Source organism: Barbus barbus (genome assembly GCF_936440315.1).
Source record: "Barbus barbus genome assembly, chromosome: 28".
Classification (NCBI taxonomy): domain Eukaryota; kingdom Metazoa; phylum Chordata; class Actinopteri; order Cypriniformes; family Cyprinidae; genus Barbus; species Barbus barbus.
The window spans coordinates 8,632,889-8,646,502 of record NC_136756.1 but is presented as its reverse complement, the minus strand read 5'-3'; the positions used below and the strand labels follow the sequence as shown (position 1 = coordinate 8,646,502).

The window sequence follows — 13,614 nt, the reverse complement described above, 5'->3', positions numbered from 1 at the left end:
ATACATATTTCAACATTTTAACCACAAACAGATTTTGGTTCATCCAATCAAACTTGTATTTTGTCACACAGATTGACATTTTTGACTAGACAAATTAGATTCCAACATGGCCAGGTTGTGAGACGTGTCCTGATTCTCAAAAATGATAAACAAAACTAAATTACATACTACATTAAATATGGGTTGGTTGTGTTGGGTCACCACTTGATAACCAATCTGTGTTATGAAGCACAAACCAGTTAAACAACACTGATTGACAGTATATAATCCTTGAGTTTCACTCTTCTAGGGTGGAAAAGTTCACATGAATTTTCATTTGAAGGGACCAAGTGGTGGCTTTGGTATGGTCACACTTGCAAGACAGCACTAATTGCTGCGACGCAACTTAACTATGCGTCGGAAATCGAGCATCCTGTTGACGTTATATCGTTAGTGCTTGATGTTGATTCTGCATGAGCTAACAAAAGCCTGCTGGAGTCCTGTGATTAAAAGCCACCATTGTTTTCTCATTAGAGCTGCCAGGTTAGCAAAAGGTGTGAGCCGCAGCCCCTTTGCGGGGAAAGACCAACACTGAGATGGGCCCTAACAAACCAAGCATCAGACTGCACACCCCTTTCTCAGGCACCTCAAAGCTTTAAATACAGAGGATGATCTGAAGACATCAGAGTTCATTCTGAAAGATTAATCATCCATCAGATGGGACCAAATTAGGAGGCCTCTCAACACTCCAGAAATTTGTAGGTTGTGGATAGTCACATGGTCATGCAGTTGATTTGAATGTTGTAGACTTTAGAAACACCTCCACATGCTCATCTAGCAGAACACAGCTCAGGAGTCTCTGAAGAGGGGAAAAAGGTGCAACACTCATGGGAGGGATCTTGGCGTCTATCACATTGGCGCAGTGAGGGATCCAGACGCGCAGAGCGCGCTGCGCCTCTCCATAAGTGACAGTGCCAACACAACATCAAGAACACACTGCACCATTATCATCAAAACTATGATTTAGACAACGACCTGCGTTTTACAAACACATATGATGGAACTCCATAATCTTCTGGACTACATGTGGATCGTTTTTTTGCTAATCGGATTTATGTGTGTTTGCGGAGACGCGCATCTGAAGATCTAGCGCTGCTGGACTCTTTACTGGTGTATGGATTTGACTCAGCTCATTTAATCGAGAGATCACAGAGCTGGATTATCATTCAGGAAAACCCTGGATACGACATTATACTTTGCGTTCCCACAATGTATGGAATAAATCAGCGCTGCTTGTACATGTGAGTATATTGATATTTAGCTATATTTATAGGCTTTTAATCTTAAAAATATATGTCGCAGAAAGAAATGCTGTCTGGCGCTACAAAATAACATTTGGGTTCCGGAATAAATGTTTATTTCCTATACTTTTTTGTTTGTTTAAAAAACAAACAAAGCGTTTTTTAATCTCAGAAGAACCATACGATTTATTTAAAAACCTTATATAGTGAAAATGTTTCTTTTTTATAAGAAAATCTTCTCTGAACTCAAGATTACATAATGTGCTGATATGATTTAATTTACACAATATTATACATGTATTTTTTTAATATTTAGCATATTGACTAACTTTCCTTACTTTTGTTTTATTTTGTAGCTCTTTTCACTTCTTCGTGGTGTGGTGTCACGCGCAGGTAAATATTTATTAATTTTCTTTCGTGTTTTTTTTTTTTTTTTGTAACATGTTAAAGTGTGTCATATTTATTGCACGGCTTCGGCAATAGTCAGTTTTGTAGTGATTCTCAACCTTTCTGACTCCAGTGTGCTTCCTTTGATACTTTTACAGCTTCAAAATCGATTAACGTTTATAAAAAACTGTATGTTCTTCATTAAATTAACATTTGGACATATTAAAATAGGATAGGAAGTCAACATGGATTAGCTACTTTCATGTAACTTATTTCAAATAAATTGAAATCATTTGAGGCTTCTTTTAAGTTTGCTGAGGCCCTCTAGCGGGCCCCTGTTTGAGAACCACTGCTCTAGATTAGAATTAAACCATTTTCCATAGTATGGTTTGCTGATTATAGACTAGAGTTAGATCAGTGCTCTTGCTGGCATTTACTAAACGAAAAGGTTTTCTATTCCAGCAACAGAGAGAGACATATATGTGATCTTATTTTCCCTTTGCATCGAAAAGGGGGAGAAGAATCACCCTTCTCCTAATTTTAAGCAGTATGTGAGGGAACAGGGCTCTCTGACGGACCAGCTGAGCCGGCGGCAGGTTCGAGTCTATCAGCTGTACAGCAGAACCAGCGGCAGACACGTGCAGATCCAGGGCAAGAGGGTGAGCGCCACGGCCGAGGACGGAAACACTTTCGGTGAGTGGCGCATTCATCTACACTAATTAACTCACGGCAGGTTTCGGTGCAGATAGCGCAGTTTTCGCGTCTGATTGCTTTATTGGCTGAAAAGGAACTCGCTGATAGTTCAAAAGACTTGTCTTTGCCTAATCGTTTCCCTTTTGTGTTGATTAGGATGTGTTAATTTGCTTCAAACAGCAAGGGGAAATGAGACTGATTTGACTATAGCCAGGACTTATGGGAGGTCAGACTGGGTCATGTGGAGTCATCTTGAAAATCTCTATTCTTGTAACAAATATACTGAGTTCCTAAAAAACTAGTGAGGCTTTATGTTGCAACATCTAAATTAACTGGTATACTGAATCAGCCTGATTATATTGGATTATGCCAACAAAGGTGACTTTTCAAGGGTCAGGTCAGGTAGAATTACTTGTACACTGCACTCAAGAAGGTTGAGCTAACTGGGGTATGTTTTCATTATGACTGCAGTTTATTCTATGACTGAGCCTATTCAAGGCTACCGTGTTTTGTTTGTTGCTAACAGTTGTGTCGCATTACAGCCAGACTTTATGTGGAGACGGACACCTTCGGAAGTCGTGTTCGGATCAAAGGAGCAGAAAGTGACAGATACCTGTGCATGAACCGCAGGGGGAAGCTAGTGGGCAAGGTATGCACCACCATCTTACTTTGCAGGAAATGTATTTTAATGTTTGCTGGGGAAAGTGTATTAGATTTTTGAGCCAACTGGGTTTTGCACGGCATAAAAACGTTTGATAAGTTGTATGCCTGTCACTGTTGCAGGGTAAAAGTGTGGTCTAAAACAAGGGTTTTCAAATTGGGGTCCAGGACCCCAGGGGGGGCTGCAATGGTTTGCAGAGAAAAGTGTATAAATGTTTGCATAACATAAATGGTAAAAATAAGATTAAAATAAGCAAATAACCCCCCCCCCCCCCCCCGATATAAATAAATGCAAAATTTGATTAAAATTATATATAAATATATTACACAGACACACACATATAGCTATTGTGGTGTGCCAGGGGCCATGAAAAGTTTAGAGAAAAACAGTTTAAGAAGTGTAAAAATAAATAGATTAATAAATACATGGTAAAAAAAAAGAGCAAATAAAAACAGATATAAATGAGTAAACAAATAAATAAATAATAAAAATTTATATTAAATAATTACAATGATATATTACAATAACTAAGTAAACATAAAAATAAATAAACAGTAAAAATGTTATTTATTTACTAATTTTAATAAAAACCTGCTTAAAATGAATAATAAAAATGCCATCTAACAGTAGTGAGTACAAAATGTAAAAACTATATTTTTCGGATAATATTTTAAATTAGCATAGTGTAGACCAGTTTAAATCAGTATAAATTGGGCTTTTATGCATGAAAATATATATTTTAGGATCCCTCGCATGAGGATGATCATATTTGGGGGTTTGAGGCATCTAAAAGATTGAAAACTCCTGGTCGTGATAACAGAAATCTAAATTTGGTCAGATTAATCAAAACACATCTTGAATGATGATTTACTTAAACATACAAATTCTATCATCTACCCACCCTCATCTCACTCCAAACTCATATTATATCTCATAAACTCATAACATTTACTGTTAAAAACAAAAGGAGTTATCAAAATGCCAAAGTTGCGCTTTTCAATACAAAACTCACTGTCTGTGCAAATGCTGTGATGGGTGAGGTATTATCAGGACATATCGATCAGCGGCTAGATGGTTTGAACGGCATCTTCTACAGGAGAACGAAGATCACTGAGACTCATCGGCCAGGCCTGAGAAGGAAACAGCGTTCACACCCATTCTGTGTTTAGTCAGATGTTAAGCCACCTCTTCCTTCACGGAAGTGGAAAAAATGTCTTCAGCACTTTGGATTGGCCATGAGACAAAGCGCTGGGACAACTAGATGGAGACAGTGAGAGCATGAAGTGAACCATGTTGAGAGATGAGGGCACAGGCTGTGAGGAAGAATAAATAATGGGCAGAGCGAGTCAAAACACTGCTACATAAGACCCAAGCCATCTGAAAGTACTTTGTTTTAGATGTTTAGTAATTCCATATTTCCAAAAGTAATTCAAAGTCTGGTGGTGCGGCCCATCATGGTGGCTGCCATGTTGTGATCACATGACCAGTATAGCTACTTGCAGTTTATGAACAAAACTTTATAAAGCGAGGTGTCAGTATGAAGTCCAACCCTTTTGAAAAAGAAGTGTGCTTAGTTGTATTGAGTGTGAACTTGAAGTGTGCTTCTAATCTTAAAACAAACAATATTTGCAGAAAATATAATGTTAATGGTGACAAAAGTGCACTCAAAGTGAGACATATTTCATTATGTTTCTTAACACACTTAAGTACACTTTCAGAAAGTACACTTTGTAATAATGACAAATTAAAGGTTTTACCTTTAAAGTATATTTTAAATCATTAAGCTTTAATAATAATACCTTTTAATTGGTCATGCCTTACATAAGTACACTTATTTTTATGTGTTGACTAAAATAATAAACTGATTATAATTTTAACTGTAGTGTGTTATTCATTATTACATCAGTAAACACAGATAATATATATATAGGTAAAACACCTGCAAAAATAAAAAATTAATACAAAATTATATATTAATATATATATATATATATATATATATATATATATATATTCACACGCAGTGCCCTCCATAAGTATTGTAGCAGTAAAGACAAAATTGCTCTGTTGGCTGTGGAGGCAAGACATTTGCAAATATGATTAAAAGATGAATATGAGACAAAACTACAGAATGTCACATTTTATTATTAGCCGTTTCAGCACATACATGTTTTACCAAATAAAAAGAACAGCACTTTTAGAGTTCATCCCACTCATTGATGTGAGCATAAGTATTGGGACAGTTGAACATAAGGCAGATATAAAAGATTAAAAGCTATTATTTAGTTGCAGATCCCTTGCACACAATCACAGCAGTGAGTCTGTGACCCATAGACATCACCAGACTCTTGGTCTCATCCTTTGAAATACTTTTCCAAGCCTTTAATGCAGCCAATTCCAATCGTTGCTTGTTTTGGGGAGTTTCAGCCTTTACTCTCCTCTCCAGCTGCTGAAATTCATGTTCAATCGGATTTAAATCTGGAGATTGACTTGGGCAATCTAAGACTTTCCATTTCCAATTCCTTGACTGAACTGGTAGGGTGTTTTGGGTCATTGCCCTGATGCAATACAGGGCTCGCAAAATTTCTAAATCCCTGGTAGCCCTTCGGACAGGTACTCTTCAGATTGTGGTAGCCCGAAAATTAATTTAACTAAATAAAAAATACTGAATATTATTTCACAAAATAATATTGTGAAATATTATTGCAATTTAAAATAAATGTTTTCTATTTTAATATACTTTAAAATTTAATTAATTCTTGTGAAGCAAAGCAGTATTTTCAGAGTCACATGATCCTTTAGAAGTCATTCTAATATGCTGATTTTTAATCAATTATTGGAAACAATTGTACTGCTTTTTTATTTTTTTATATATACTGTATTTTTTGGGACCTGTGATATTTAAAAAAAAATAAAAAGTTAAAAAGAACAGTGTTTAGTCAAAATAGAGATTTTGTGTTACAATATAAACTATTCAAAAGTTTGGGGTCAGAATTTTTTTTCTTTCTTTTTTAAAGATACTTTAAAAAAGTTTAAAGAAAGTTAAACTTTATTCAGCAAGGATGTGTTAAATTGATCAAATTGATAGTAAAGACTTCTATTGTTAGAAAATATTTCTATTTTGAATAAATGCTGTTCTTTTAAATGTTTTATTAATCAAAGAATCAAAGAAAAACGAAACACATGTTCCAAAAAAATATGAAGCAGCACAACAGTTTCAACACTGATAATAAATCAGCATATGATTATGGTTTCTGAAGGATCATGGGACACTGAAGACTGGAGTAATGATGCTGAAAATACAGCTTTGATCTCAGGAATAAATGCTATTTTATAGTATAGGTATTAAAATAGGAAACCAATATTAGAAATTGCAATAATATTTCACTATATAACAGTTTTTTCTGTATTTTTGAAATGAATACAGCCTTGATGAGCAAGAGACTCAAAGTCAAAGACTCAAAAACAAGGTCAATTATTTATCAGGTTTATAATATAGCCCTAACATAATATATTATCAAAACAAACTATTTAAACTGATAGAATAGAATAGAATAGAATAGAATAGAATAGAATACCTACTTAAGCTGAGATCTGTAAGTTAAATATAAAAAACCGTGAACATATGAATTCTTCTATAGCTGTCTAAACATCATTATGAATTGAGTCTCTCTTGTGTGAGACTCTACATGTTTCAGAGTTTTGTTACCCATCCTCCGCTATTTCCAGCACTTAATCAAGCCGCTCTTCTTTAATACATGAGGACGTTTTATTTCACATGTCATTGTGTTTGTGTTGTCTCTCGTGTTGAGCGCTCCGCAACCATTGAAGTATTGAGTTTCTACAGAGACTCATTTGGTGCATATCCTTCTCTTTCTATGAAACCGGTTCTAACTCGGTCGTGACATCAGCTCTATAGCGGTTTGCCCGAGCATTGCTATTCTTTCCTTTTTACTGGCGGCATTCAGTCAAATGGCTTCCCAACTCATTTTTGTGTGCGCGAGGCACATTATTTCTTCTGCGCGGCCGCGGTGGAAAAAGAGTGCGGTTAAATGGAACATTGCGTGGGATCCCTGTATTTAAGGTAGCCCGTCGGGCAGGGCAGCGATGCATTTTGGTAGCCCGACTGGAAAACACAATAGCCCCGTAATGTCGGGCTAACGATTTTGCGAGCCCTGCAATATGAAGCACTTCCCAATGAATCTGGTGGCATTTTCTTGAATATTGGTAGGCAAGATGGTTTTGTACCCTTCCAAATTCATTCTGCTACTGTCATCATACATTAAGTCATCAGTAAAGTTGAGAGGGCCTGTTCCAGAGGCAGTCATGCATGCCCATGCCATGACACCACCTCCACCATGCTTTACAGATGAGGCTGTCTGCTTGGGATCATTGCGGTTCCCTTTTTTCCTCCGCATTTTTACTTTCCCATCACTTAGATAAAGGTTCATCTTTGTCTCATCGGTCCATAAACACAGTTCCAAAACTCTTCTGGCTCACCTTTGTGCTTTTTTGCAAACTCTAATCTCGCCTTTCTATTTTTGGTGCTGGTCAGAGGTTTGCATCTTGCTGTGTAGCATCTGTAATTCTGTGTTAAAGTCTCCTGAGGACAGTAGATTGTCAGAGCATCACCCCAGCTTTCTGGAAGACACGTCTTTTAGGATTCATTTTCACAGCTTTTATGATTTGTCTGTCATCAACTACTGTTGTTTTCTCAGCCGATCAGGTCGTTGTTGGTTGCTGGTATCGCTGGTGGTTTCCAAACTCTTGATTTCTCCATGCCCTTTGTTTTTGCTAGAGCTCTAATTGACTTCCTCTTTTCTTTTAGCATCCAAATTGCTTACTTTTCTCTCAAAGTCAGCTCCCTCATCTTCATCCTGGTTTGTGTGTGTCATCATCGAATGCAAGATTCAGAATGCAGAAGTAATGGATATAACTGATACGACACATTCCCTGTTTTTAATATCTGAAGAATTAATGCAGCAGGACACAGCTGATCACTTAGAAAGACCTGTGAGGCAACTGCTCCAATACTTATGCTCACATCAGATAGAGGGATGAAACTATAAAAGTGCTGAACTTCTTAGCTGGTAAAACATGTATGTGTTGAATCACCCAATAATAAAATGTGACATTCTGTAGTTTTGTCTCATATTCATCTTTTAATCATATTTGTAAATGTCTTGACTCCACAGCCAACAGAGCAATTTTGTCTTTACTGTTCCAATGCTTTTGGAGGCCACTGTATATATATAGATATATGAAACTTAAGTATATTCTTTTACCATATATTATTTCTAAATATACGTATGTGGAATAATGTAATAATGACAAAAACATAAAATAAACCCTGGCTTTGTTACTTAATTTATTTGATAAATATTTTAAAAGACCGCAATAACAGATCAAAAAATAAGAAATTATATCTTAAAATAAAAATATACAAAATTATATATTCTTTATATGAAAATTAATTGTTCAGCACAGAAAAAAGTCAGAATGCAGCAGACAGATTCAGATGGTACATTTTAAAATTATTTTCAGTGTGGGGAAAAAAAAGCATTTTTTATAAGTAATAATGTAAATTAAATGTATTATTAAAGTAACTGATCATTAATAAAGAGTTATTTAGTAACAGATATTCACCTGTTTTGAGTTTAAAGTTCAGTGAAATTACACGTGGCTTCTTCTCTGTTTCTCGCAGCCTAATGGCAGAGGAAGGGACTGCATCTTCACCGAGATCGTCCTGGAGAACAACTACACTGCTTTCCAGAACGCTAAATATGAGGGCTGGTACGTGGCCTTCAGCAGAAAGGGTCGACCCATCAAGGCCTCCAAAACCAGGGAGAACCAGCGGGAAGTTCACTTCATCAAGCGCCTCCACAAAGGACCACTCCCCTTCCCAAACTCGGACCAACCCAAACACTTTGAGTTCATCAGCTTTCCACCGACCCGACGGGCGAAACGCAACAGAAAACCCCACTCTGCTTCCTAACACCATGCCACACAAACTCATCTGACTGTTAATAATAAGAAGAGGCAGCTTTATTTTGATATATTTTCGTACTTTCGGACTTGAAAAAGTCAGCAACACTGAATGCATGGATGCTCATTGGGGTGACTTGTAAATATGGTAAGATAGTAAAAGAGAATGTATATAGTTAATTAAGGTGGTATTTGTATGTGTGTTGTGTGAGCATTTTTGTAAAGACTTTAAGACAATATGCTCAATATTAAACACGATAAAAAAGCTATTTCCCTTTGAGGGGAATATAAACGTAAAATGAAATATAAATCAACATCAGTTTCCACTGAAGATGTTTGACTTTACCTCATGTGGCTGGGATCGAAGTGAATAAATACGAGTCTCCAAATGATTGTTTGCTATCTGTTAATGTACTTTTAACAGCAACTAAATTTGGGGGTCAGTATGATTTTGTTTTTTTTTAAAGAAATTAATACTTTTATTCAACAAGGATGCATTAAATTGATCAAGAGTGACAAACTCTTGGCTGACCCCAAACTTTTGAAAAGTACCTTTCTTATCTCCAAGTAGGGAACAACACCTCCAGACCACAAGAAATGTTTGACCAGTACTTTTTCTCAATTCGCCCACTAGTAATATACATATAATAAATATACGTTGACCAGGTGATAAAGCATCACAAGTAACATAAGTTAAATAACTAAAGTAATTGTATATATATATTTATATATATATATATATAGTTGACGTATCAATGTGTCCTATGGTGTGACAGAAAAATGTAAAAAAACAAAAAACAAAAAAAACACTAACATTGAAGATAAACCTCATGCTACTTGTAACTCTAAGAATGAAGATACATTTTTCTCATGTTATTTGAATGTTAAGTTGTTTTTTTTCTAAATTTTTGCTATGTCACACTATTGGACAGTCCAATTTTTATTTATCAACTACCCATATATATATATAATTCAACCTCATGAATAAGCAAAAATGACTGTTAAATGAATGTTAAACATCACATTTGTGTTTCATTGCTGAAGTAAGCGTTGAACTTTCTTCAAGAATGGCAGCACAGATGAAATGTGTTTGAGCTGCGCTCTCTGCTGTACAGATTTTAATTTACATTTCCTTCAGCCTGAGGTTTATTGATTTCGCTTTGTGAAATGTGTGAAAGGGCTTTTATATTTGCCAAAAATAGAACTTTTTTATATTAAAACAAGCAAAAGTACTCTGAAAAAACACAATATTATAATGCATTGCTTTTAAAAGTAACTTCCCTCAACACTGATGTTGACAATGTCTGAGGAGAGTGATTGTACCTGCAGATAAAGAGTGAAGGGTGGATGGACAGATTGAGAAGCACCTACTGCCATGATTCTGACACTGCAGACACATTCAAGTGCTCAGGGAGACGATGCATATCATGCACATGGCAAAACGAAGATTCAGCCTGTGGGGGTTTTAGGTCATACCTCTTCTCTGCTGTTGTATAGATTTTATTATAAGTTAAAATGAAGGTTGACACGTTAAAAAAAGTGTTTGTCAGCATCACTAACATCATGCTGGAAGCCAGACTGCTTCTTCAGCTAATATAACGCCCTGCTGTCTGTATACGGGTGATTTTTGGCATCTTTCTTGTGTTCTTGTTGTACGTTCTGCATTATCATTAAATTGATCTGCATTATCATTCAAATGAAGACTAGGTTTTTTTCAGTATGTTGAGATTAAACCAATGACTCATCACATGCTGAATATCTCAACAATTGCTCTAAAAGCAACATTGCAGCAGATTTATTTGGTATCGTCTTTCCCACAGTGAACTCTCTCCTCACTTTTATTCATGTAATCCCGCATTTTCTATTTTTAACAATATCATGTGAGCTTTACATAAAAATGAGAGCACACAGCATCCACTGATTTCTGACTGATATTGCTATTTCTATAACACACATGTGCATGAGATCAACACACTTGTCTAATTTATTTCAACGGGCCTGTCATATTCATAACCTCAAATCACCACAACAGCTGCTGAGAGCTGATATCATTCCTGAAGCCTGCTGATCCACTGAAAAGCCAATATAATTGTAAGATTATCCCTAGTAATGGATTTGGCAACAAAAGCAGACATGAGCATTATATTAAAATATGTTATTTATTTAGCCATTTATAGCATTCCTCTCTGGGCTTGGAAAACAACCTGTGGTTTTGTTTGTTTTAGAGTTAAATACATAACTGCTTAAAAGTTTAGGGCAGGTACATTTTTATTATATTTAAAGATACAATAAAAGACAGATTAATGAAATACCATTATTACAATTTAAAAAACAGTTTAATATTGAAATATATTTTAAAATGTAATTTATTCCTGTGATATAAAGCTGAATTTTCAGCATCATTATGCCAGTTATCCAGAAAGGTATGTGTGTATTCATACTCACATTCACACATTTTGAAATATGTGGGCAACACTGATGTATTATATATAATATATATGATACTTAGACTTTATTGAGGCTCAATTCTGATATGTAGGTTTGTATAAAATTATTTCTTTCATCAAATTAACAATTAATCAGTAATTACATTAAATCTACAGGTAGAATTGTAAAAGGTCTATTTAGGCAATAATATACATAAGGCACTAATAAGCAATCGTTAGGTGTATAGATTGCATACACAATTGTGGATTACATAGATTGTACATTTTTGGAGGTTTTTGACATCTGTAAGTAAGTAAATATGCCTCTTTTATTTATTTTTAGTATATATATATATATATATATATATATATATATATATTTTTTTTTTATTTTTTTTTTTTGGGGAGTGATGAGCGCAGTACGTGACTCTCTGTTGTGGTCTTTGTATTTTGTGTGCAGTTATTGTCAAAACAAATGATTCTAGTATCAGCCTTCTCTGTTGCACATTGTGCATGATTCTTTACATCTACATGGCACTGTTTGAGCAGCCACAGTGGTAAATGTGGGTCATGTCACAACAGTAAATCAACACGGTAAGTTCAGCGACCCTAATTTTGCTTACAGTAAAATCAGACTGCCTTTCATTTGAATACACATACCTAAAGATTTCTGCAGACCATGTACATGGCAGCGGTGTTTCCTGTGGCCTCTTTCAGGAATGGTTTGAGGAACATGACAAACAATTGAGCAACAATGGGATGTGCTGGACCAACAAATCTGATCCACGGAGGCCCCACCTCAATTTGCAGGATTTCAAGCATCTGCTAATGTCTTGGTCTCAGATACCAGAGGGCACGTTCAGAGGTTTTGTGTCTCAATGCATCAGAGCTGTTTTGGCAGTACAAGGGGGAACTACATGATATTAGGGAGGTGGTTTTAATGTATTAGCTTTGTTAGGCTATGCTAGTTTTTAAAATATCATAAATTCTATTGATCTTATTGGTCTTAATGCAAGATAATTGACAGATGTTCTGCAGAATCTTTCTAAATGGCACAACTATTGAAAAATAATATTTTTTTTAAGGCACACTAAATTATTACTGTGAAATATGCAATTTAAATAAACCTGCCTTGGATTCTCACAAACAAATGTAACATGATGAAACTGATTGTTTGATTGCTATCCACCTACAGCACATGACATTTAGCCTGAAGAGGAAATTAAGTATTTTCCATAAAACATGTTTGCTGTCTCATAATCTGCCAATGCATGTCAAAATATCACTTTTACAACAGTAGATGGAGCCAATGTTTTCGAAAGAAATCTACTATGCTCACCAAGGCCAAAAATCGCAGTAATATTGTGCAATTGTATCACAATTTAAAAGGACTGTTTCTATTTTAATATATTTTAAAATGTAATTTATTTCTGTGATGCAAAGCTGAATTTTCAGCATCATTAGTCCAGTCTTTAGTCATCCTTCAGAAATTATTCTAATATGATTATTATATGATTGAGCATAAGAGACTTCTTTCAAAATCAGTTTAAAAAATCGTAATTGTTCCAAACTTTTGGTCTACTGCCAATAAATGTCACAATAACATTGTTTTAACACTAGAGGGAGCTCCAGTTATTTGTAAGTAAACCTGGGCGAGGTCTTTCTTTGTACTTCACAGCAGACATGGCATTTCCAACAAATGCTTTAAAATACCTTCCTTTTAAGTCCTACAGCTGTATTCATACAGCACAAGACATTAGCTGAATCCAAATGAAACACCATCACATTTCTATTTAACTTTTACAGGTTTAACCTAGGTTTAAATCAAGCAAATCAACATGCTACCTTTCAGATTGTGCTACCAATAATATATTTGCATTGTTTTAAGGGTAGGTTTAGGGTAAGGGTATGTGTGGACGGGTAGGTTTAGGGTAGGGGTAGATATGGGCATTTAAAAAAACCTCAAAGCACATGAATAAGATGCTGGTAGCACAATCTGATAGGCAGCATTTTTCACTATCGATTTGTGCTACCTATCTTTTTAATGGGAGGTAGCACAATCTGAGCCGGTAGCACAAATTGTCAGAACACCGGTAGCTGGTGGACCAACAAACATAGCTGGTAATTAACATAGATAATACATTAACATAGATAATATTGCTATAAATATATAAAACAAATA

At 35.4% G+C, this 13,614-nt stretch overlaps 1 protein-coding gene across 2 annotated transcripts; it reads left to right on the top strand.

Moving 5' to 3' along the window:
* Positions 1 to 803: 803 nt before the first annotated feature.
* On the top strand, positions 804 to 9,392 carry LOC306848043 (fibroblast growth factor 17-like). 2 transcript variants are annotated; one of them, XM_079382357.1, is made up of 5 exons: positions 804 to 1,280; positions 1,637 to 1,673; positions 2,180 to 2,360; positions 2,903 to 3,009; positions 8,726 to 9,392. In XM_079382357.1, exons 1-5 carry the CDS (start codon positions 1,249 to 1,251, stop codon positions 9,014 to 9,016), a joined length of 648 nt encoding a protein of 215 aa, XP_079238483.1. In that variant the 5' UTR covers positions 804 to 1,248; the 3' UTR covers positions 9,017 to 9,392. The 2 variants fall into 2 exon arrangements, with proteins under 2 accessions (XP_079238483.1, XP_079238484.1); XM_079382358.1 differs by having other exon boundaries at positions 819 to 1,280; positions 2,216 to 2,360.
* Positions 9,393 to 13,614: the final 4,222 nt, after the last annotated feature.

What these genes read in the sequence shown, in the direction of transcription:
- LOC306848043 (XM_079382357.1), top strand. Translation starts at nt 1,249, where the DNA reads ATGTATGGAATAAATCAGCGCTGCTTGTACAT. An exon ending in AATCAGCGCTGCTTGTACAT is followed by an intron (nt 1,281 to 1,636) that starts GTGAGTATATTG and finishes TTTATTTTGTAG; the next exon opens with CTCTTTTCACTTCTTCGTGG. An exon ending in GGGGGAAGCTAGTGGGCAAG is followed by an intron (nt 3,010 to 8,725) that starts GTATGCACCACC and finishes TGTTTCTCGCAG; the next exon opens with CCTAATGGCAGAGGAAGGGA.